The sequence below is a fragment of the Mirounga angustirostris genome, unplaced genomic scaffold, assembly GCF_029215605.1.
Source record: "Mirounga angustirostris isolate CCGP_5_RB_7025 unplaced genomic scaffold, mMirAng1.0.hap1 SCAF_6, whole genome shotgun sequence".
Taxonomy (NCBI): domain Eukaryota; kingdom Metazoa; phylum Chordata; class Mammalia; order Carnivora; family Phocidae; genus Mirounga; species Mirounga angustirostris.
In genome coordinates, this window is record NW_026991714.1 from 80837352 (window position 1) to 80863317 (window position 25966).

The following is a 25966-nucleotide window of genomic DNA, read 5'->3' on the forward strand; positions in this document are numbered from 1 at the left end:
TTTCTCCTAGTGTGGACTATTTCACATTTGCCTGTATTCCAAGGCACAGAGTAGGATTTCAATTAATGTTCAATGAATTAATAATAATAATAATAATAATAATAATAATAATAATATAAAAGCTCTGTCCCATTGTACTTTGTGAACATATGTACAGTTTGCGAGAATCACAAATCAGTAAGCGATAGTTTCTTACACACTTTGTTACATACTGTTTACATATACACATTATACACATATACACATATACACAATAATGTGCATATACACATTATTTTAAAATTATCATATATTTGTTAACAGGACTCCTCTATACTGAGATCGACCCTTAGTACTGAACTAGAAAGAAAACCAGTAGGCACTACTCAGAGTTCTGAACCTGGAACAATATAAATAGGACCTGATACAATTCTCCAATTCCTGGGCTGCCTTCCATCCACCTATCTGCCCCTTCGGTCTGTAAGATTCCTAACAAATCAGAGACCAAATATATTCTCTCTGTGAATGGCCTACAGATGAATGTTGAAGACACATAAAGAATTACAGGATAACAATAATAAAAAAAAAAAAATGAAACCACTGAGTGGGTCAAAAGTTAGAATTCATTGCATGTTTGCTTAAGGAACAGAAATATAAATTTTTGAAACTCCATTAAAATATCATCCTTGGATTCCCGCCGGTGAGGCAGGGAGTGGGAGAACATCCTCTAAGGATGTCCTCTGGGAACAGTCAAGCAGACTAAAGAGCAACATGATACTTGGGGCAATGCAGGGGGTTTCATCTACACATCTAGGGGTTCCAACCAGATCACGAATTAAGACTCAGTAAAGGGGGTGGGGAAGAGAGCAAGAGAATAAAAGGAGGAATGCTCAAAATATATGAGGAAAGACAAAAAAAATCGAAAGTAAACTAGATAAGGTTTGTCCTCAGAGACCCCTACATTTTCCTATCCCCAGTTTTCCTGTTAAACATTTACTGTAGCCATCCTACATGCCAAGGACTCTGTTAAGCACTAGAGACATAAAGATGATGAAGAGATTGCTTTGGAAAAGCTCATAAGCTGTTAAGGGGTCAATCACAGTCCAGTTCAATACAGTTACTTTCTTAATTATCAGGCCCAGTCAACTGGATAACAATGCACTCTAAATTAACAGCAGCTTTTAAGAAATCACACAACCGGGGCACCTGGGTGGCTCAGTCGTTAAGCATCTGCCTTCGGCTCAGGTCATGATCCCAGGGTCCTGGGATCGAGCCCCACATGGGGCTCCCTGCTCGGCGGGAAGCCTGCTTCTCCCTCTCCCACTCCCCCTGCTTGTGTTCCCTCTCTCGCTGTGTCTCTCTCTGTCAAATAAATAAATAAAATCTTTAAAAAAAAAAGAAATCACACAACCACACTAACTCAACTGTAAGGCATGTCATGAAATTAGAAACATTAGAACATGAAAAAAAACCAATATCAAATAACTGATAAAGAGTGGTAGAGCCCATGGCTGTGAGCATGCCCCTATGCTAGACCCACTACTGACTGCACGCTGGGCAAGTCACAACCTCCGAGCATCTCTGTCCCCTTCTCATCAAAATGAGGACATGAACAGCAGGGCCCAGCTCAAGGTGTTGTTGCTGGAATTAAAAGAACTCAGTCACATAAACCACTTAAATCAGCAAACTCTCAATAAATGCCTATTACTATTATTTTTATGGCAAAGACTATAATAAAGTAAACAGAGTGCTCTGAGGACATCAACCTGGGCTAGTCAGAGAGGGAGAGTTCCCTGGAAAAGACCCTGGAGAGGATTCTTAAAAGCTAACAAGGTGTGTGTGTGTCTGTGTGTGTGTGCTGGGCGGGGACAGGCACAGCTTCCAGGAAGGAGCCGGCAGAGTATGACTGTGTGTGTGTGTGTGTGTGTGTGTGAGTGTGAGTGTGTTGGGCAGGGACAGGCACAGCTTCCAGGAAGGAAGGAGCCAGGATCCGGCAGAGCATGACTCCGTGTGTGTGTGTGTGTGTGTGTGTTGGGGGGGTGGGGGAGGCAGGCACAGCTTTCAGGCAGGAAGATCAGTACATGTGTGGAAAAGGCACAGATGACAACAGTGTATACTCTTGGAGGTTCTGTTTCATTCATGGTATGTAATTTAAAACATTTCTGACAAGAAAAATAGAATGTAAAAGCCAAGTGAATTTTTTTTTTAAGATTTATTTATTTTAAAGAGAGAGCATGAACGGGAGGGAAAGCGAGAATCTCAAGCAGACTCCCTGCTGAGTGTGGAGCCTGACGCGGGGCTTGATTCCAGGACCCTGAGATCAGGACTTGAGCAGAAACCAAGAGTCGGACACTTAACTGACTGTGCCACCCAGGCGCCCCAAAGCCAGGTTAATTTTAAAGATAAAAATCTGAGCTTTAGAATTCCCACCTTATTCCAAGCTGGACTGCTTCTGTTTGCTCCATAAGCATGGAGATAAAACACTTTGCAAAGCCCTGCCCTAGGAACGTAAGCACTGTTTTTGCAGCATTACGACTGAACCAAGCACAGCCTTAAATTGTGAGGGGCGCACTTACAAACAGCCAAACGTGTGCCTGATCCAAGGGGCAGGAGCACTTGCCCAGCCCCTCAAACTGACTCATTCAGGCAGGGGTCTTCTGACACCCTTAAGAAAAGTCTGAATGTACTTCCCAGAAATCCAACATCCCATGCGGGTGGTTCAGTGGAAATATGCAGGAGTGATTTTTGTTGCCATGAGAAAAGATCCCTCTAAAAGGAATGGGGTCAAGGAAAGAATGATCACTTACCAGAGCGGGTCTGCGTGAGACACACTGATGACAAATGCCTCTCCTGTCTGTCCGGAAAGAGTTCGCCCACTTTTATCAATAATTGTCCCTGAAATCTGAATTAACAAAGTAAACTCAGTCAACAACAGAGGCTCAAATTAAGAACACGGACACAAAGATGAAATAAAAACAGAAAACTGTTCTTTTACGAGGAAGGGGAGTGTGGAACTCTCCCACAGAAAGCACTTTTCATCATGGTCAGAAAGGACACGGGCAAAGGGATTGTGGGGAGGAGTCAGGAAGCCATAAACACAGAAAACAGGGAAAGTCACTGAGGCAAAAGCAATGACCAACAAAGCTTTAGAATTCACACATCCAGTCCCATCGCAGAAGGCTTTACCAGAGACCTCAGGCTGTCCTGGCTATTTCCCCTGGTTCGTCTAACACCCCTTGATTTGATTCTAGTCTTTTCCCACCAAGCAATCTTGGGACTCTCCCGGGGGTCTGTCTACTTGCAGGCTGGTGTCATCCAATCTGGGAACTTCAGTCAGCAAGCAAGCCCGCCTCTCCTGGGGCCCCTATCAGAGGGAGTCCCGAAGCCTTTGACTTCAGGGGACCAATTCAGCCAGGCTTCTTTCGAATAGCCTGCCTTCCACCAGCCACTTCTGGGTTCACCTTCTTTGCATTTCCAGAGCTGAGACAGCTACTGGTTTACAGCTGCCAGTAGGAGGAAGGTGAACAGAGGAAGCTGAAGTGGGTGGTTCCTTAAAGATACTGCAGCTAGTTCTCCTATGCCAGGAAAACAAAAACCCTACCCTCGAGTTGACAGTATTAATAATAAAAGACAAAAATCATCATGCAAATTTTAGAACTTACAAAGATAGGCCGGGGGCGATACTCCTCTTCAAAAAGTGTTTGGAGTGCAAACAAGGCAGCCTGTCAGTGGGAAAAAGAACATCTTTATTTCTCAGAGACTGTGTCCCCGGTCAGTCTAACTGGCTGATGAGAATGCTCCCTTTTCCAAAACCTCTCTAGATGTGATCAACATTGCACACTCTGGGACAGACACGCATCCTCTCTGTAAGGTACGATACTGATACCCCTTTCTCGAGGAGAACACAGCACCTACTGAAACAGAACAGATGCTGGCTCAGAGTTTACCTACAAACTAATATTTTCTCCAAAGAGGAGCTCAAGAGCTATGCTCTTTCTTCCTTCTCCCAGTCAAAATCAAAAATAGATGAATAAGAATGCCTCCACCATCCACATCCTCACAGATACACGGGAGGTACAGAAATGAACAGCACACGCTGTCCCCGTGCAAATTAGCGTGAGCTCAGAATGGGCTGTGTAGGTACTAATGCTAAGTAACTCAGTGCATGTCCATGATGCATTAAGTTCCAGGGAACATCTTCTCCCTCTTTTGATCACTGTACTTCCTGATTCCAAGACGTGCACATTTTCATCATTTGCTGAAGTCAGAATGCAACCTGTCTATAATGTATTCCTTTCATGGGGATGGTGGGTTTCTTTCGCATAGAAAGGTATTAAATCAACAATATGAGTTGTTGTTGTTGTTTTGTTTTAAGAACTAGCCAAGGTGATCCTAAAGATCTTATGGAAAAGTAAATGAGGAAGAATAACCAGGAAAATTCTGGGGGAAAAACCGAGGGTGAGGGAAGTTAATGAAAGCCTACCAGTTATTCAAGAGGTATTTTAATCGCAATGGTACGGAAAATAGCAGGATAGGAGTGTGACATCAGACAGATGACTGGAATAGATTCTACCCAGATGCACTTCTGAATTTAGGGTGGTACACGATTCCTATCACTAGGAAATGGTAGGATATTTAATAGATGGTGTTAAGAAAACTAGGTAAACCTTAGAGAAAAAGAGTACCTAGTTAGATCTCTACCACATTCCTCACTCCAAACTAAATTTGACGCGTCATGGGGACAACCTGTCCCTCAATAATCGAAAGAATGTAATGTCACACTTTCCTCTACCTGCGTAGCATCTCTATCAGGACCCCCACGCCGGTAATAGCTGACCCAGGAAAGACGTTGATGCCCAGGGAATAGGAGAAGGAAGGATATTTAGTTTTCACTCCACACATTTATGTACATTTTAAATTTAGAACCATGTATATATATTTACTACATCTGCATATGTGCACCTAATTAATAGCTATATGTGTATTTACTTTCATAATTTAAAAAAAATGCTTTTGAAAGTTAAAAAGATAATCTTTTGAGGTTTTTCTCATCCCACTGGCCTCAACTAGAAATGCTCAAAAATAGAATGGAACAGAAGACTTTTATTTAACTTTGACAATGGCTTCTCGCCCCACTGGGGGACTCATCACAGCCCCCACCCCAGCTGTCCCTTTCATCTCCCTTAACTCACCTTGGCATTAGCAGTATCAAAAATAGTTTCAATGAGTAAGATATCAACCCCACCATCCAGAAGCCCTTTGGCCTGCTCTTTGTATGCTTCAACGAGCTCATCAAATGCTGCAAAAAATAAATCACATCCAGTCATAAATATCCTCTCAATGATCAGGACATGCTATGTTCAGGCCTGGCACCTGTCAGCTAACTATTGCTGGTTTCTAATGCTTAATTTAAGGACATCACCTTTTGTGAGAAACCAAATAAAGAAATGGAGCATTGATGTTAATGAAACCTGTAGACTGAACACAGTCACTCCTAAACACTTACCACACAACCTCCACATCCCACGTATGAGCCAAGAATGAGTGAGTGAGCAGGTACATGGTTTAATGAGCCCTGCACCTTATTTTCAACACCTTCAAGGTACATCATTCTTCCTAGGAATGGTTTTAATCAGTCCAGTTAAGGGATGAGTGCGAGGAATAAGTAGAGAAACACATCACCCTGACTTGGAAAGATGGCAGGTCTAGTCACATTCTCTCACACTGGCTGTGGTAAAAGGCTTCAGTCCTGTGGACTTCACTCCTGCCTGAAAGAAAACCTGCCCTGAAGGGCAATTTCAGTCTGAAACCAAAGTGTTCAATCATTCCTGGGTACAATTTTTGTTAGAAACATCTTGAGTTGTCCATTTCCATTTGAGAGGTCATCCCTCTCCCCATTTACCTCCCAATGAAAAAAAGACAAAGACTTGGATATTCAATAGGAAAACCCAAGTAGTACCTTTATGCTTGCTGTATATAGCACAAGAGAAAGGAAAACTTAGCCCCTCGTGGTCATGCCTGGATCAAAGAGGGCATCGACCACGCATAAGCCCAGTATGAGCAACCCCTAGTGAAGAGCTATGATATCACCACATGGAAAGTTCTATAACCAAAAACCTACAAACCATACTTGCCTGAACTTGTCATCTACACAAAATTCTTCACCATACAAAGTATCAGTACTATTCAGCTAAGTTTAATTCTTTTTGTATTTCATTGTCTTGATGCTTAAGAAATTGATCTAGAGGGCACCTGGGTGGCTCAGTTGGTTAGGCGACTGCCTTCGGCTCAGGTCATGATCCTGGAGTCCCGGGATCGAGTCCCGCATCGGGCTCCCTGCTCGGCAGGGAGTCTGCTTCTCCCTCTGACCCTCCCCCTTCTCATGCTCTCTCTCTCTCTCAAATAAATAAATAAAATCTTTAAAAAAAAAAAAAGAAAAAAAAAAGAAATTGATCTAGATATCTAGATTTTTTTCATGAAATCTCAATGTAAGTATGTTTCTATACGTTAGTTTATAATGTCAACAATGCTAGTATGTTTATATAGTTTGGAGTGATTTCTGACATAAAATGGGGGCCCAGTGGGTTATCCCATAATAGACCAAGGCCTAGTGTCCATATTTGCTCAACTTCTCAGTTTAAAGCTTTCTCTTGATTAGTTTCCTTTCCTCAGGTGATAAAGAAGCATGATCACAATACCATGTACATTTGAAATAATAAAAGTAGTAATAATAACAACATCTTTTTATTTAGATGTTTACTACATTCCAGGGACCATTATAAGCCCTTTATGTCCATTAAGTCACAATAACCCTGAGGAAGAGCCTATTATTGGTCCCATTTTACAGATTTTAAGATCACTGAAACACAGACGTACTTGCAGGAGGTCAAAGATTATTTACAATACTCACTAATGTTCCTGTAATCTGGTCTCTCCACAGACGGGGACACAGACAGTGTCTTATTAGTTGGACCCAGAGCTCCTGCCACAAACCTCTTAATTCCTTTGGGAAAAGAAAAACAAATGTAAAAATCTCTAAAGAGCTTGACCTTTTTGTTGTGACTCAATAGGCTATAAGATTTTCCCCTAGAACATAGGTCTATAATCCTTTATCCACAACTCGGAAATACAAGAGCACAGATTATTTTCTTAATTCATTTGACAAGAAAACGACTTCTCCTGGACCAACAAGAGGCTCTTTAAAGTCTTTATCACACTCAGTGAGACAATGCACAGATTTGACTGCAAATGTGTATCCGAGGATAGGAGCTATCCTGGACCCCACCGGGAAAATTATGAAATACAGGGATGTGTACAGCTGATTGCCAAGCCAATCCCAAAGACTCTGAATTCTCGCCTATCGGGCTTCAAAGCGTTTCAGTAACTCTTTTTTATCTCCACAGCCATGTTTGGATAAATTACCTCCCCTTACTCTTAAGGAATCTTGAAGGTCCTGAACCTAACACAGATTCTACAAAAGCTCCTCACAGTAGTGTTCAACTTGAAATGCTCTCCAGTATCGGGCTGCAGGCCCTTCACTGGCGGGGAGACTATTAGATCAGGATTAACAATTATAAAGCCTAAAATTAAAATATGAAGCTGGTCAAATCTTACTGTAAGCACTCTTTTAATAATTCTTTAATAACCTTTCCTCCGGGCTAGAGTCCAGGTGCTTCTAAAAGAGCCTCAAAAGTTAGGTTCATCTACATGTCATAACTGAAGCCGGGGGTACACGGCTCATCACCTTTGGTGATGGTAACCACTCAGTAACCTGGGTTACGCTTTACAACTTAAGTGGTGAAGATTACCAACGAGTTGATAACCCAGCCTTTGAACAGGTTACCTTGCCCCAAGCTGAACAATAATGTGCGTATAAGAAAAATGTCCTTATCTTTCCCTGCTTTCGCTGGTTTCACATTCTCTGACCCGCGACTCTGTTGGGGTAACAGTCTATGCACATCCGTGGATTTAAACACTATCTCCCAGAGGCAGAGTTCCCATAAATTGCTTCGGTCTTTCTTCATTAGTATGCTGTGCCTCACTTCCTAGCAATTTTGCTTTATATTTTCCCCTGTTGGCAATAATTTTACATTTCCAAATCTTAAGGGGCTCCATATATTTCTCCTATTCCTTTCCCTCCCTCAGAGCCTCCCCACCAGCTGGCGCCCAAGTCATGTTATGGCAGCCAGCCAGGAGGGTAGTTATTTCAAGAGGCCGCTTTTCATGTTCCAGCAAGGCTGAGTCTCATGCCACACTCCTGTGTGTGCTGCACAGAGCCTTCAAGGACATGAGGGATAGGACACAGAACATGCTCAAAAGGCAATGGCTCTTCACCTACAGAAGCCAATCACAAGGACGATGGTAGCTTCAAAGATATTTGAGAACATCAAATATCTTAATGTTAACCGACAAAACTAGAGCAGGCAACTGTCACCTGAATGTGCTTCCAAAAGGAGAAAAATCACCTTCGCTGTAAACATGCGAAGAAGCTCTAACTATGAAAAGAAAAAGTAGCTATAGCTACAAAGTGAAGCTGGAACCCGCAGTAGAGGAAACCCCGAGCCCAAAACCCAGGGTGACAGAATCAATTCAGAGAGACCGGGGAGGGCTTGATTATGAAACTGCAAAGAAGTCACCTACCCACAGGTACGAAACAGCATCTGAAGTGTTGCTGGTGGGCCACTTGTCATGGAAGGGAAAAGCGCAATGACGACAGCGCATGACAGCTGCGACTCTCAAAGGAGCCATCCTTGCAGCCGTGCCTTACCTGTCTGGAGAGACACCTCCTCGGCTGCCTTTCTGGCCACCCCCGCAGAGCACTTGTTCATCTGGTAGGCCTACACATCAACACAAACATTAGCTAGCACTTCTCTCCCTCCACCCAATAAATTAGGGATTCGTGACCTTATAAAACCCAGTTTTATTCAGTAAGGAAATGTCGAGTGAATTAATAGGAGGTCTGAGCGAAATCTTAGCCAAGAAGGAAGCAGGAGAGCCAAGAGTCCTTGAGAACCACTCTGAGCTTCTTCCCCTTAGCCATGAGCTAACTATTAGAAAAAGGGCAATCTCTTGGACATCTGGTATGTCAAAGAGTAAGCTGATGCAGTTAAATCCTCTGCGAATCACAGAAAGCACAGGAATGGAAAAAGCACAGGCTTCAGAGACAGGAGACGGGGGTTCGAAGACCAGCTCTCTCAGGGCCTGCCTGGGCAGTTCCCTTAGCCACTTCTCCAGGCCCTGACTTCCTTCTCTGTACAGTGGTTGTACTCAGGGGTTCCGAACTTTTCGCAGATTATTAGCCTCTTTAGAATTTGGTAAAGGGCCATGAACCCCCTCACTAGGAAATAAAAAGTATGCACATACACACAAAATAATGCCTACAATTTAAAGAGGTCCATAGGCCTCCTGAAACCCTTTCCCAGAACAGATTAGAAGGTGCTAGACTTGTGGTCTTCATGAGCCCTTCTCAGATCCTATGCACCGTGGTAATTAAGAAACCAGAATATCCTAAAATAGGGGTTGGCAAACTCTATAGGTCCCAGGGCAAATCTAGCCTAGGCCAGTTTTATAAATAAAGTTTTACTGGGATACAATCAAGCTCATTCGTTTGCATATTGTTTACTGTTGCTCTTGCACTATAATAACAGAGTTGAGTGGTTGCTGTATATGGCCCACAAAGCCTAAAATATTCACTTATCTGGCCCTTTACAGAAAAAGTTTGCCAACTCCTGCCCTAAATCACACAAAACTAATCATTTTCCCTTGATAACCCAAAAGACGCGAGATCTCACAAAGTCCCAACATCATGAGAGAAATCAGTGTTGCATGAAAACAGAGGCATGCGTCTGGAAAAATCCCACACAGACGTGGGTACGGCAGCATCTACTATGTACTCCCATCATCCACATTTTACAAAATTTGAAAAAGGAGCATCATATTGATTAAAAAGAAACCAGATCCTTCACCCCACACCCACTAGGATGGCTACTATCAAAAAAAAAAACAAAAACAAAATGAAAAAACAGAAGATAACAAGTGTCAATAAAGCCGTACAAAACTTGGAATCCTTGCATACTGCTGGTGGGAATATAAAATGGTGCAGCCAATGTGGAAAACAGTATGGTGGTTTCTCAAAAAAGGCAACAGAATTACCACTTCTGAGTATATATTCAAAGGAAATGAAAGCAGGGATGCAAACATTTTCTGTACACCCATATTCACAGCCACACTGTTCACAATCACCAAAAGGTGGAATCAACCCAAGTGTCCCTAACAAACGAATGGATAAACAAAATGTAATACACACACACACACACACACACATACATACAGGGGAGCATTATGCAGCCTTAAAAAGGAAATTCTGACACTTGCTACAACATGAGTGAACTTTGAAAACATTAAGCTAAGAGTCATAAAAGGACAAAAACTGTACGAGTCCATTTACGTGGGGTACCTAGAGGAGTCAAATTCATAGAGAAAGAAAGTACAGGGGTGGTTTCTGGGGCCCAGGGGGGTGAGGGGAGGACAGGGGTTACTGAATGTAATGGGTACAGAGCTTCAGTTTTACAAGATGACAAGAGTTCTGGAGATGGATGGTGGTGCTGGCTGCATAGCAACATGAATATATTTAATCCCACTGAACCATACACTTAAAAATGGCTAAGATGGTCAATTTTATGTTGCACGTGTTTTGCCACAATTAAAAAAAAAAAAACCTGCCACCCAGGTCATAAAAAGGGTGCACACACAGCTGATCATTGCGCCTTTATCAGCAGCCACTGCTTAATAAGTATCATTTTTACCTGATTACTTGCCCATAAAAGAAATCAGTTAGAAATGAATGGTCTGCTGTGTTCATAAGCAGAGAGATTCAAAGCGCTTTCCCAGTCTGACCATAGGCATCAGCTTGACGCTGCAGCGGCTGATGGTTTTCTCACCAGCAACTATCAAGGCAGTAAATGCCCAGAAACATCTTAGTTTGAGAACAAGGGCATTCTTACCAAGTGTTCAAGGCCATAGTCTGCTTGGGCAATGTGAGTGCTGCTAAAAGTGTTTGTTTCGATGATATCTGCCCCAGCCAGCAAGTAATCCTGCAACGAGATAGCAATGTCAGTGCTCGGAGTTTCAAAGCCCCTGTCGCCCAGCAATAAACACATCTGTTCATCCCCACCAAACACATTGTGACTGCTCCCTAAGCGCAGGCCCTGCACTAGAGGCCAGAGATGCAAAATGATACAAGGCTTTCAGAGAGAGGAATGTGGTATAAATAAACAAACGCAGAGCTTGAATTCAGACACAGTTCACATGCTAAGCTGGGTGAATGGAATCAAGTTCCTTAAACCCTGAGTTCCAGTTTCTCATGGAAAGTACTAGAACCCAGCTCCATGGCATGGCTGTGTGATGACACAGGTTCTGACCCAGGATGGCGCTCTCCAGCCTCAGCACAGTTTGATCCCCACTGGCAACGGCTCTACGTCTGAGAGCCCAGTCTTGCCCGTAATCGTTTCAGTCTCTCTCTCTGCGGGTCCCTCTGAGCCAGATCGGCACACCTTCTAGAACCCTGAGGATCTCGGTGCCTTCCTATCCTCCCTGTTCGAAACCCATCTTCCTCATTTCGCTCTTTGGACGACACCTCCACAACCTCAATGCGATGAACACTCTGGAATCCCTCAACTCTCTTGATTTTCCAATAGTGACTAAACCCAACCCCTCCCCAACTGATGAACACCTGTTTACAAAATAGCTGGGAAATGAAAACCAAGATTTACACATATTTATAATAAGTCACAAACATCCTAAACATCCACCACTGGAAAAAACTAAATAAGCTAGAATGTATCCATTTTATAACATGCTTTGTGGCAGTTAAAAACATTGTGTATAGCTACATATACTGACATGGAAAGATCTCCAAAAATATTGAGTAGAAACCAAAATTGATTGATATGTAAAATGGGACACCATTAAGTGTAAAGCATACATGTATACAACAGTATGAGTTTTCTACAGGTAAGTATGTATACACATATACATATGTACATATATATGTACGCATATATATGTACGCATATATATGTAAATGCGTAACAAAGAAATCTGGAAAGACATACAGCAATTAATGTAAATGGTTATCTCAGGAGAAAAAATAGAAATTTGGAGTAGTGGTCAAAAGTGAATTTATTCTCATCTATGGGTTTTGTTTTATGACAGCAAATTAAATTAAAAAAAAACAAGAAAAACTGGAAACATTAATGCTTAGGAATAAGTGAATTAGTTAAGTAATTAATAATATATACATAGAATACATTATGAAGTTATTAAACCATGTTTCAGAATATTTAATACTCATGTATACAGATAAAAATGCAAATTATAAAACAGTACAAAGGAATATAATTAAAATTTAATTTTTAAAATCCCAGTATAAATACTAGATTAAAATGTAAGTTAAAATATGTGAATGGATAGTAGTTATGTCTTGGTATTGATATGTCCTGGTTTTGATTTTCTCTTTTATGATTTTCTTTTTTTTTTGTTAAGATTTTATTTATTTATTTGTCAGAGAGATAGAGAGAGCACAAGCAGGGGGAGCAGCAGGGCAGAGGGAGAGGGAGAAGCAGGCTCCCCGCTCAGCAGGGAGCCCGATGTGGGGCTTGATCCCAGGACACTGAGATCATGACTTGAGCCGAAGGCAGATGTTTAACCATCTGAGCCACCCAGGCATCCCTCTTTTATTATCTACTTTTTTTTTAAGCAATAAACACGTATTGTCTTAAAATTAGGGAAAAAAATTTCTAAGTTCACAGTTTTCTCCAATTTTGTGTAGATTTGAAAATTTCCATACTGTATAGTTTTCTACAGGTAAGTATGTAGGGATTTCTTCTAGCTCTTCATCCTCTCTCTGTGCCTGTTCTCCTGGCTCAATATCCTCACTTGTGGACTCCAGGCAGGACGTCCCTCTATCCCAAACCTATTCCAAACCTATTCTTGCCAATTTCCAAACCTATTCCTGCCAGTTTAAAAAACGTGTGATCTGAGGCACGCTACTGAATTTCTCTACTCCTCACTTCTCTCATGGAGAACGCTGTCAGGAGTCAAGGAGGATGTGAAGGACAGCATTTGTATATGCTAACAGAGGCTCTGACTTCTGTCTCCTGAGAGAGCCGCTATGGGCTAGCAATGCCTGAGGTGCTCACCCACACTCCCTGCGGACAGCTCCCACACACGTTTCCCTGGGCAGAGCCCAAGGTGTGGCGACACCAGCCCTTGTGGTATGTCAGCAACAACCATGGGAACTTTTGGGAGAAAAAGGTGTATTACTCACAAGTCCTGGAGGGTACAGGTATGCCCAGGGCCATGCTTCAAAGGGCGAGGGGCAGATGGGCAGTGGGGGTGCTGAGCACAGACATGGGGTTCTGCCTTCTTGGGGGGTACAAGGATGGGGCACCTAGGGTTTCACAGTTTCACTCTTTACTGAATTTAAAACGGAAGAGTGGGGATCAGGGTGTGGAAAGGGAAAAATGAGAACAGTCAGTTGTCTGGGTCATCCAGGTCTCTCCAAGAGTGGAACTCATGGGTGGGAGCAGCCTGCTATCTAGTTGTTCAGCGAGTAGCAGCGTCATGTTTAATACAAGAGAGATGTCTCTGAAATGGATATCTTGGCAACCCAAAGCCTGATGTCAGGCATTTACATTACCACCAAAGCAGCTTACTGTCAGGCACCTACATTACAAATATAACTTGGACATTCCATTAAAATTAAACACCAGGGGATCTGATCTGTGGTCACTAGCTCCACTAGAAATAGCCACGTGTGAAAAAAACACAGTCTGTTTACCTTCTTCATCCATGAACACGACATGCTCTCCATATCTCCAGCTAGTAAATGCGCCCCCAGAAATGGGTCACCCAGGTATACTTTATTGTATTTACAGCCATTTTTGTTTCATGTACCTATCATGGGAACCTCATTGTTCCACCTAGATGCCTACCTAATACACAGGGCAAGGATTCTTTCCTCTATTGAGTGCCTCCTATATGGGAGGCACCCGGGTGGCTCAGTCATTAAGCATCTGCCTACGGCCCAGGTCATGATCCCAGGGTCCTCGGATCAAGCCCTCTGTCAGGCTCCTTGCTCATCGGGGAGCCTGCTTCTGCTTCTCCCTCTCCCTCTGCCTCTGCCTGCCACTCCCTGTTTGTGCTCTCTCTAATAAATAATTTTTTTTTAATAAAAAAAGCGTATTTGTAACCATACCAAGCAATTCATACCCATGATGACATTCCCAATCGACTAGGATTTTATAATAGGATTTAACTACATATTCTCAAGGCCTAGCAGAAACAGTTACCATTCTTCTGGCAGAACCACACCTTTTCAAGACCAATTTTCAATCTTCTAGGACCTAGAATTCCCATTATGAGCAAAGGAAAGGCATTCTTAGCTTTTCTTCAAATGAACGCCATTCTGCATGTAACCTAAAACAAAGTCTTGACCACGCAAGAGAATGATCCCTTCCATTCCCGATGGATCATTTAATCACAAAGTGATTTGTTTAAATGACTTTTTTTTTTTCCTTAAGAAGAGCCTGAACACACCTACAGCAATGCCCTTCTCCAGAAAATAAAACTTTCTCACTTCACTGGTAAATACACTTTGTCCTAACTGAATCCAGACCAGGAAAACAGATTCAATCACCTCAATATCTCTTCTGGTTTTAATTCTATGAAATTATGATGATAACCTATCAAACAATTTCGTTCTGTGTTTATTTCTAAATTTTAAAAACCTACCGCCCCCAGTTCCTCATTTCTTTATGCCGGCTAACCGTTTTTATTGGAGACAGAAAAATGGAATGAAAGAACGTAGGATTTCAAGTGAGGAAGTCTCCCTAACATTAGGCTCTGGGAGCCTCAACTTCCAAATCTTCAAAATGAGAATAACCACCACCTTTTGGTTTTTATCGGGACTGTTGTGGTGACTTAGGTAAAGTAGTGTATGTGAAAAGCCCAATTTGCCCAAGATTTTTATGGTCTTTCACTGGAGTTTAACTGTCTCGAAGGCAGACAAACTACCTTTCTCATCTCCTTATCCTGAATGCTCATCACAGTGCAAGACCTTTATCTTGTGCCCAACGCCTTCTTTGTGAACAAATCACCCCTTTCTTCTGTACCTTCTAGAGCCTTCAATATGCGGAGCGGCTTATAGGATAATGGACTGAGAACAGGAGACACGGCGGATACTATACCTTATGGATTTGGTAAATGACATTGGGTTGCGTTATACTTAAAATGTCATTGTTGCCTTTCAGCGGCCTGGCGTGATCTTGAAATTCGTGACCTCGGAAGTCTTCTTCACTTAGCTTATGTCGCTGGATCATGGTCCCCATCCCTCCATCCAGCACCATGATCCTCTCCCGCAGAATGGCTTCAATCTCATCCTGCAGGCTTTTCTTCACACCTGCTTCAAAGAAAGTGAAAAATCTGACTTTCAAAACCAGGGGGAAAAGATGTGTGGAAAAGGTTTCTAAGAACTACTGGAAAGCCACAGAAACTATGGTGATTGGAGTCCCTGAAAATTCCTAACATGGAGCCTCCTCCTTGGTCAGCTTTTCTTGGCTACCCTCAACACAGCCCACATCTACTGTCCCAGACCTGCTCTCTTTTAGCTCCAAATCCTTCTCCCTCTGTAGGAGATTCTACCTAATCCCATTCAAAGAAGTCTTCTATTGGGAGCTCCAAAATTCACCCCACCCTCCACCTCATAATCCTCTTACAGCTTGGCTTACGCTACTTTCCTTCTCTCTGCACTTAGGGAAGATTCGCACGTCTGTACCCACTGCAGGTCTGTCTGTACCCACTGCAGGTCTGAGGGTGAAAAGCATGCCTCTATTCCTCCTCCCATTTTCATAAAAAATCTAAGCACTTTCCCATGGGGTCCCTATGGTATTCACTTCTCAATCCAGAAATATAAACTATTTTTGGTCTTTAAGACAGTTTAGTATTTACCATAAAACAACCTCGCCCCTACATATACAAGTTCTGAGATCTTGTGAAAGGAGTCATCATATATGCAAGAAATCAAAGCTTTTTTTTTTAAACTCTAAACAAAACATCTGATTTTTTATTAGAAATTTGACAAACATATTCTATAATTTATGTGGAAGACTAAAAGTCCAGAAAAGGCTAAGTTAACTTTGAAAAAGTAGAAAGAGGTTATTTGACCCACTAAATATCATAACATACCATAAAACTATATTCCCATGAAAAAGGAAAAATAAAATATAGTATATCTTCATTACTTAGAATAGAGAAAGAATTAAGTCTCAAAAAGCCCAACTATAATATTAAAAAAAAAAAGATGAATTTGATTCCATAAAAACTAAGGATTCCTATGAAATGAAAGTTACCATAAACAAAAATAATAAACAGATTATGGATTGGGGGAAGATTTTGCAATGTCTAAAACTCAAAGGGACTAACAGCTATAATGCACAAGGAACCCCTACAAAGATACGAATAGTCAAGGAAGAAGAAAATAATACCCAGCAACTATATGAAGAGATGCTCAAACTCATGAGTGAAGATGTGAATTAAAACAAGATGATACGCATTTGCACCCAGTAGATGGACAATAATTAGAAAACTGGATAATGCCAAAGAAAACCTGAACCCACCAGGATGCTTGCTGGACAGAGCCATTCTGGAGAGCAGCCTAGCAGAACTTGGTAAAAATTAAGTATGCAGAAAACCCAGCAATCTCAATCCCAGGTGTATTTCCCAAACAAAATCTCAGATTGATCCGTCAGTAACACCGAAGAGGATGTTTGTAGGAGTGGCACGTTGGAGACAATGTTGGGAAATGGCCAAGTAAAATGTGGTGGATACTGGTGGGGAACACTTGCACTGCTATACGATAACGATGGAATGCTGAGCGAAAGGGTCAGAAATCGTCAACTTACCAAGATACTATTTACATAAATTAAAAATACACAGACTAGATAGAGTACAAGGAAACGTATGAATACATAGCAATATGGGAAACAGGCCACCTGTGGGAGCAAGAGAACTGTGAACAGAAAATGAGATTAAGGGCGCCTGGGTGGCTCAGTCGTTAAGCGTCTGCCTTCAGCTCAGGTCATGATCCCAGGGTCCTGGGATCGAGTCCCACATCGGGCTCCCTGCTCCGCGGGAAGCCTGCTTCTCCCTCTCCCACTCCCCCTGCTTGTGTTCCTGCTCTCGCTCTCTCTCTCTCTGTCAAATAAATAAAATCTTAAAAAAAAAAAGAAAGAAAATGAGATTAAATGGGATACATAATAAAATGGGAATTGCATGCATTGGATACAAAACTCCCCTCCAACTGAGGCCCTTAAAAATCCCCTGCTTCTACATCATCCACATGCTTATTTATCCTTTAGGGGTAAGATTTCCCTTCTAGAGAAACTAAGAGGTCTTCCTGCCGGATTTGTTGGTTTAAGTGTTCACTGTTCTTATCCTCATGTATTCCCCAAGCTTTTCCAGTAGGGGGTTATCATTCACTGGCTTCTAATCACTGCTGCCCCTCCAGAACCTTCTCATAAGGGTAAGCCACCTTAGCAATTCTCCTTTCCCTTGGTAAGGTGAGCAGTCACTGAGATCTTCCATGAAGAACAATGATAACCTAAACACCCTCATATTTATCTATATTCGGTTCATCGCATACCGAACATTCTGTACACTTTACTCCTGACTAATCAGGTTCTTAACAGAGCAGATTCTCCCCAACATCTCTCACAGTGAAAACAAAAATATATAGCTCTGCATTTCCCCCATTTAGCCAAGGCATTCTGCTGCTGATAAATTTAGATGAAAGGGAAATCATGTATTTCCTTTTTTAATTAAATGGAAAGGCAAGAAGTCATGAAGCAGAGATATTATTCAAAGAACTATATGATCTGCCTCTCTACCTCTTCTTTTATAGCAACAGTGATAAAATGTTTCACAGTCACCTTTCCACTGGTTTCAAGAACAATTTTACCAGTCCCACATCAGAACCCTAGAATCAACAGGGTCACTGGCTCACCTCTGATAAATTTCCTTCTGAGTTATGAATTCAATATTCACCCCCCGCCAAGCTGAACACCCTCATTCCCCCACAGCCAGCTATACTCTGTCTACTTAGGACTGGTTCTCTTCTTTCTACTTTTCCTACCTCATACCTCACATGTTTTTATGGGTATGTTTGACCACAGATTTTAACCAGGGATGACCTTAGAGGCCCAGATCTCATTATAAAGCTGAAATTATTGTCAGTTCTTAAGCCAAACTCGTTTTTTCTCATTAATCTCAGAGCCATCCACATCAGAATCACTTGAGATTGCTACTCCGCATCACGACTCACTGCTCATTTTACACAGTGATTCTATGCCACTGGAGTTTGCAGAACGACTGCTCTAACCCCGGAAAAGAATCGTTTCCTGTAAGTTTTAAATAGTTCTCTGGGTTTCCTTATCCGTCCCTCAACACGTGAACTTTTTTTGTATGAGCACAGCAGGTGCTCAATAAATATGTATTGAATTGAGAACGTTAACTCGGGCAAAACTTTCATTGCGCCCCGCTGGAATACGTTGCACCGAACTGCAAAGTTACTTTGACATGAAGAGGTGTTTCGGGCGCGCGGGGAGAGAGCAGTGCCTCGTGGCTGCTGATGGTCTGTCTGTCTGTCTGTCTGGGGAGGAAGGGGTGCAGGTGGGGAAGGAATCCAGCAGAACAACGTGGAACCTCCCGGCTCCTCCGCCAGTTCAAAGGTGCCGCCCTCCCGCCCGCGAGGAAACCTGGCGCGCCTCTCCAGGTGGCGAGGAAAATTACCCCAGGGATTAGGAGCCCACAACAGGAGTCAATAAACAACCCAACCGCGGAGAGCGGGTGGCAGCGTTACCGGAAGGCGTCAGCTCTGGCAGCGCGGGTGACATGCCGCCGAGTCTCCTCCTCCGCAGGCCAGGGGCGAAGCCGGGAAGTCGCACTCTGCACAGGAGGACTGGGCCAAGAGCGACGCCGGGCAGCACCGGCCTCAGAGGCCCAGGTCGCTGGGGGCACCGAGGGCCCCGGAGCCCGCGGCGCCCGGGGCCTTCCGCGCACCGCACGCCGCGCGGGGGACCTCCCGCGGGACCTGGGCGCGGCGTGGGGATGACAGGCGCGCCCTCGGCCGCTACAACGCTCGAACACGTGCTTCCTTCCCGGTCACCCGGCTTGTCCTCGGCGCGGGGCTGGCGGCCACACACGCGCGACCCGAAGTCGGGTCGCGGGAAAGGCGCAGACTGGACCCGAAGAGGAGGACGACGTGGCGCCCGGGGCGCGGGACCGAGGATCTCAGCCCCTAGGGCTTTGGGACACCTTACAACGTTAGTTTCTCCGCTCAATCTAGCCTCTGCGTGGGAGGTCCTGCCCCTTCCGGCCTATGATTGGTCTGTACGAGCACGTCGCGGGTATTGACGGATCCATTTTAACCAATCACCTGAGGGTTTGCCCCAGGGCTCTCTGGGAGATGTAGTCCAAGGTCCCACGCAGTCAGTGTTGCCGGAGCCCAAAACTGTTAAGTGCTGCGGAGGCTGGGCGCATCTCCAAGCCCGATATCCGGCAGTGCGGCCTTCGTGGCCTCTCCAAGTTTAAGTCGTGGTGCGAAGTGGGCGCTGGTTTCAACCTGTTGTGGTGTCCAGAGCGGGGAATTTGGAGTCAAGACCAAGTTCTAGTCACGTTTTGCTACAGACTGGTGCGGGGCAAGATAATTAACCTGAGTCTCACCACTACAAGCAGGAAATGATAGGGTGGCAGTAACTGCTATTTTATAAGATTGTAGGAGGGAGAAAATGAGATCGCGCGAACGCTCTATGAAAACTCTTAAGTGCATATGTGCGTGTTAATTGTCACTTACTGACAGTATAACTATGTATCATGCATTGGGCTACGCACTTGGAATGCAAAGAAAGACAATCTACATCTCACCCCCCGGGGCTGCTGTCTTGGAGAAAGAACTCACAAACTAGTTAAAACTAACAATTGAACAGGAAAAAAATGAGAACCACATACAGTGTGCCAAAAGAGCTGCATTAGGGGCGCCTGGGTGGCTTAGTTGTTAAGCGTCTGCCTTCAGCTCTGGTCCTGATCCCAGGATTCTGGGATCGAGCCCCGCAATGGGCTCCTTGTTCGGTGGGGAGCCTGCTTCTCCCTCTCCCACTCCCCTTGGTTGTGTTCCCTCTCTCGCTGTCTCTCTCTCTGTCAAATAAATAAATTACATCTTAAAAAAAAAAAAAAAAAAAGGAGCTGCATTACTCTAAGGGTTTTGGGGGAAAGCTTCAAGGAAGTAACTGGGACTTGAAGAGCTCTCCAGGGGGAAGAAACTCCCTGAGTAGAACACAGCATTTGAAAGAATTTGAAATAAAGGACAGCTCTGTAAGGATGAGCATGGTAGAGGGGAGGAAAGCAAATGAATCTAGAAAAATAAAATTGAGACCAAATTGCGAGGTTTACTGATCTTTTTATTTTAAAGTACAAATTTGCATGCCACTCTCATTTTACTGTATGTAATTCTAACTCAATTTTTTATATCTAAAATAGTATAATAATAATGTGTATAGCATCTTTGCCAAAAATGGTGATACTCGGAGATGGAAAAAGCGGAGTGGGGGAGAATGGAACAAAGAAGAGCGTGGGAGGGATAGAATGGCCCCCGTAAGTTTTGGTGCACATGTAACTAGTTAAGATGAGGTCCAAGGAGAATGGACCCTTAGTCCAACATGAGTGGTGTCCTTGTTGGAAGACGAAAGAGATTCACAAGGAAAAAACAGCCATGTGACAGCAAAAATAGAGGTCAGGATGGCCCTGCTGACACCTTGGTTTTAGACCTGTAGTTTCCAGAACTGCGACCCAGTACATTTCTGATGTTTTAGGCCACCCATCTTGTGGTACTTCGTTACACTAGGCCTAAGAAACTAATACAATTGCATCTGTAGATGAGGTAGGACCACTGAGACAAAGCCTCAATTTCTCTATTTCTGTAGTAAAGCATCTATTATCTTATTTTGATGAAAATCTGCTAGCCCACCCCCCACCCTCATCTTCACCATCTCATTAGGCTCATCCATCACACATCCAGTATGTAGAGGTACAACTCCAAAAACCCCTCGGTTGTTTTTTGGTTGTTCTGGGGTTCTCTCCCAGCGGGTTTGTCTTCATAGAAAGAAGCTCTGATTGATGAACCTCAATCTCCAACTCTTACTGTACGCCAGTAAGTAAACTGTATTCTAGCTTTATACATTATTCTGTGGCTTTGGGTGGCTCAGTTGGTTAAGCATCTGCCTTTGGCTCAGGTCATGATCTCAGGGTCCTGGGATCAAGGCCCACATCAGGCTCCCTGCTCAGAGGAGAGTCTGCTTCTCCCTCTCCCTCTGACCTCCTCCCTACTTGCGCACATTCACTCTCTCTCTCTGTCTCAAATAAATAAATAAAATCTTAAAAAAAAAAATTCTATGGGCTTGATTGTGTGTGTGAAGCCCATTGGGTTGCTTTGGTGTCCTGCTAGTCAGAGTCTTAAGAATGTCAACTGAGAGTCAGTTCTGGAATAAGGGATTGCTACCCCTGGAGGGTGTCAAGGTGACCATGGCTTTCCCCAGAAGACTCTTGACCTTGTCCTTCTTCCCTCAAATCCTTTCATAATCTCAAGATTATGACCCACTCCCAGAGTCACATAGGTCAACAAGCACTTTGATAACCCACCTGGATTGTAGTAATTGAACTGAATTTATGGAGTCTGTGATATACAGTATTGTTGCCAAGTACAAGGTAGTAAAAAAGAATACAAAGGAAATTTGAAGTTATTTTATTGTCACCAATAGCCCTACAGAGGCCTTGCTCCCCCTTTTCTCCTGAATGAAGAGAATTACCATCTCTCTATCTGTAGGACTTTGGCACCTGGGGAGGTCAGTTGGCTCAATTCGTTCCACCTGCTGCACTAACTCCAAAAGCATTCTTTTTTTTTTTTAAAGGTTTTATTTATTTATTTGAGAGAGAGAGAATGAGAGAGAGAAAGCACATGAGAGGGGGGAGGGTCAGAGGGAGAAGCAGACTCCCCGCCAAGGAGGGAGCCCGATGCGGGACTCAATCCTGGGACTCCAGGATCATGACCTGAGCCGAAGGCAGTGGCTTAACCAACTGAGCCACCCAGGCACCCCATTCTTTTTTATTTTATTTTATTTATTTGAGAGAGAGAGCACGCTTTAGTGGGGAGGAGGGGCAGAGGGAGAGGGAGAAGCAGACTCCCCGCTGAGCAGGGAGCCCAACGCGGGGCTCGATCCCAGGACTCTGGGATCATGACCTGAGTCGAAAGCAGACACTTAACCCACTGAGCCACCCAGGCGCCCCTCCAAAAGCATTCTTAGTCATCAAAAGGTAGCTCATCTTCGACCTGGCTAATTACGCCAGCACCGTATGTAGACATCACGTTTGACTAAAAGGAAATACAAAAAAATGGGCTTGATCTGGTTACATGGTTATACTGGCTCTTGTGTATGGAACTCTTAAGTTCTTACGTGCCATCTCTTATTTTAATCTTCATTCTTATAAAATAGGATTCATATATTTGCTCCTATTTTAGAGAGGCAGAAATTAAGCAAGAAGGAAATATCCAAGGGCTCGTACAACTAGAGAGCAGTAGAGTGGGGACCCAGGCAGCCCCATGCCAGAGCCCAACACAGTAAATTATAGGTTGAACAAAAACTTAATTCCAAATACTGAAAATATCAGCATTCAGAAGACAAAGAGGAGAACATTTGTGGATTTAATTGAGAGGATATTTAAAACTTTTTCAGAAAATCCAAGCAAAGTGTGGAGGGTTTTGCTTTTACAATTGGGGGGAAAGGGGGAGGAGCAGAGGGAGAGGGAGAAGCAGACTCCCTGCTGAGCAGGGAGCCCCACATGAGGCTCCATTCCAGGACCCCCGAGATCATGACCTGAGCTAAAGGCAGATGCTCAACCTACTGAGCCACCAGTCACCCCAGATTCTGGCTTTTTAAAATTTGCTTTGTCTTGGATTTTTAGTTTTGGGCTTTGGGGGGGATGGCTGATTTGGTTTGGTTTGGTTTGGTTTGGTTTTGCCTAGGAGTACAGCAAATCATTTTTGTTTAATAGACAGGAAGGTGGTATTTAATCAGTTTAAGATGATGAACTGAGAGCTAAACTTTTAGCTAACTGCTAAACTTTCACTTTTATAAATGAGATATAAGGAGGCACCTGACAAACACTTTTTGAAGTCTTATCTTTGAAGTCGAAACTTATTGTATAGACCTGGAGTGAAATCAGAAAATAATTTTTAGATTGAAAAGACTTCATTGGGAACCAACTCTTTTCTCATAACTACAAAAAGAAATTGGTTAGGGTTCAGTGCTGAAAAAGTTCGGCAATTTTAGCCAAGTTAATATTTTGTTCTTGTTTTCCTTTAAAGGGCAAATTTTAAAATAGAGGTGATTTAAAATATTATTTTCTGGCCATACTTGGGAAGCAGGGACGCAAGTTCCAATTCAGATGTGTACTGGCATATAAAGATCTGATTGCGTGTGCCTGGGTGGCTCAGTTGGCTGGGCGTCTGCCTTCAGCTCAGGTCATGATCCCAGGGTCCTGGGATTGAGCCCCACATAGCATCGGGCTCCCTGCTTAGCAGGGAGTCTGCTTCTCCCTCCGTCTGCCGCTCTCCCTGTTCATGCTCTCTCTCTCGCTCGCTCTCTCACTCTCTCAGATAAATATTAAAATATAGATATAATTTTTTAAAAGATCCAATTGTTGAAATCCTATGAATTGTTGGCGTTATTATTTGTTTTGTTTAACAAATATTTGTTGACACTGGCCAGGCACTGGAGCTAAAATAATGAGACAGACCCAGGCCCTCCAGCCTAGAGCCTAGGAAGAATGATAATCACATGTATCATTATAAAGCAAGATTAGTGCCATGGAAGAGGATCTCCATAAGCTAGGTGCTCTTATTACCCTTGTTTCAGGATGAAAAAACCAAGGGAAAGAATTTGACTGGTCTGAGTGCAGCAGTAATTGATCACCAGCTACAGATTTCTTTGTACCTTCTCCACTTGCCTTGCTTTACTGATTAACCCAAAAGAAAAGGACAGAAGAGAGAGAACTTAAACAAGTTGCCCAAGGTCACATTTCCAGTGCACGCAGCTGGTCCTCAAACCTGGAAAAACTGGTTTCAGCGTTCGTACACTTTGTCACTAAGCCAAGACTTCCCTGTGGGCAGCCTTTTCCCCAGAAAATTGGATGTCCCAAATTGCTTATAATTTCAGCTGTCACTCAGATGCCCTGGCCCTCATTTACAATAAATATAACATGGGTTTATAAAATGTTACCGCTTTCTTAGTTAAATAAATGCCATCCTCATTCCCGAAACCCTGAAATTTTAAATATGCTACATTTTCAATGGGAGATACTCGTACGTGGCTTTTAGGGCCAGATAAAAATGTAATGTTCAAAGGAAGATCACAAACATCATCCCCAGAGTGTTAGTACAAGACCTTCATGAGTTCCGGTAGGTCAGGTACCTTGCCTGCTACCCTGTCTGCCCTTTTGCCTTGCATACTTAAGTCTTTTATTCAGTTTAAGAAAGTCTTTTTTTTTTTTTTTAGATTTTATCTATTTGAGAGACAGACAGCACGAGTGGGGAGAGGGTCAGAAGGAGAGGGAGAAGCAGGATCAAGCAGGAAGCCGTATTCCTGGGACTCTGGGATCATGACCTGAGCTGAAGGCAGACGCTTAGCCAACTGAGCAACCCAGGGGCCCCAAGAAAGTCTTATTTAAGTACAGACTTTTTCTGGTTCTGTCCTAACTACATCTACAGCAACATCTAGTACCTGGGCATACAGTGGTAAGTGAATACATGTTTGCAAGAATACATTACTGGGGCACGCCTGGCTGGGTCAGTTGGTAGAGCATGAGACTCTCGATCTCGGGGTTGTAAATTTGAGCCCCACATTGAGTATAGAGATTCCTTAAAAATAAAATCTTAAAAAAAAAAAGAATGAATTCCTGGAGAAACATGGCAGTCGCCATTTTTCAGACCTTATCAAATGAACACTGCTAGCTCAGATTTCACAGCAGACTCTAGAAAAGGCACAGAGAGAATTTTGTGTGCTTGTTTTTGTTTTTACCAGGATATCACTTGAAAGCTATAATCATTCTCTAAAACTGGAGATATGATTCTTTTGTTTTCCAATGGTAAGATAAATCTCACAGGGTTAATACTAAATAAAGCAAAATAATCCCCAGATGAAGGTGACTATAATTTAATGGAAGGTGATAATCCTGGTAGAGAAACACCGTGTTCCTCAGAAAATGGGGGGGACTGGGTGTGGCTGAGTGTGGGTGAGGAATGGAGGCACAGAGAAGGGACTCGGGAACGTCCATCTTGCTAGTGGGCTCTTTACCCTTGTTTCTGGTGCAGTGGGTATGTATACTAGAGAGCATACCTCCGGCTGTCATGGTCTGACAACACTAACCTTCAGAGTCATCTAACTATTGCCTGGTGACCAACTAGTCCTTCTCTGCAGACAGATAACCATGCTGGGATAGTTCTTTCCGTTTAAAGTAGGACAATAAGGGCACCTGCATGGCTCAGTCGTTAAGCGTCTGTCTTCCACTCCGGTCATGGTCCCAGAGTTCTGGGATCGAGCCCTGCATCGGGCTCCCCACCCAGCAGGGAGCCTGCTTCTCCCTCTCCCTCTGCTGCTGCTCCCCCTGCTTGTGCTCTCTCTCTCTCTGTCAAATAAATAAATAAAATCTTAAAAAAAATAATAAAATAATAAAGTAGAACAATAGTATACCTGGTAGGTGATTGAGAATACCCATGTGTAAGTATCATGTACTTCTAATAATATTTGGGGTAGCTTTCCACTTGGATGACCCTTTGGTGTCAAGGACCTTGATATAAAGTCCTTATTAAAGCCATTAATTT

At 43.3% G+C, this 25966-nt stretch overlaps 1 protein-coding gene across 5 annotated transcripts in view; it reads right to left on the bottom strand.

The window, feature by feature from the left end:
• MTR (5-methyltetrahydrofolate-homocysteine methyltransferase) overlaps positions 1–19476 on the bottom strand; it is a 106366-nt gene extending 86890 nt beyond the window's left edge. For 2 of the 5 annotated variants that reach the window (XR_010412420.1, XM_045877770.3), the window contains exons 1-8: positions 18896–19474; positions 15228–15442; positions 10983–11072; positions 8747–8816; positions 6890–6982; positions 5172–5278; positions 3642–3701; positions 2787–2881 (exon numbers count right to left, since the gene is read on the bottom strand). Coding sequence is in view for 4 of the 5 variants with exons in the window: in XM_045877770.3 (XP_045733726.1) it covers positions 2787–2881; positions 3642–3701; positions 5172–5278; positions 6890–6982; positions 8747–8816; positions 10983–11072; positions 15228–15442; positions 18896–18929 (764 nt within the window). In the remaining variant the exon portion in view is untranslated. Of the gene's footprint in view, positions 1–2786; positions 2882–3641; positions 3702–5171; positions 5279–5485; positions 6192–6889; positions 6983–8746; positions 8817–10982; positions 11073–15227; positions 15443–18895 lie in introns of those variants that run through there. The other 3 variants (XM_064594591.1, XM_045877771.3, XM_064594592.1) reach the window with 3 other exon arrangements.
• Positions 19477–25966: the final 6490 nt, after the last annotated feature.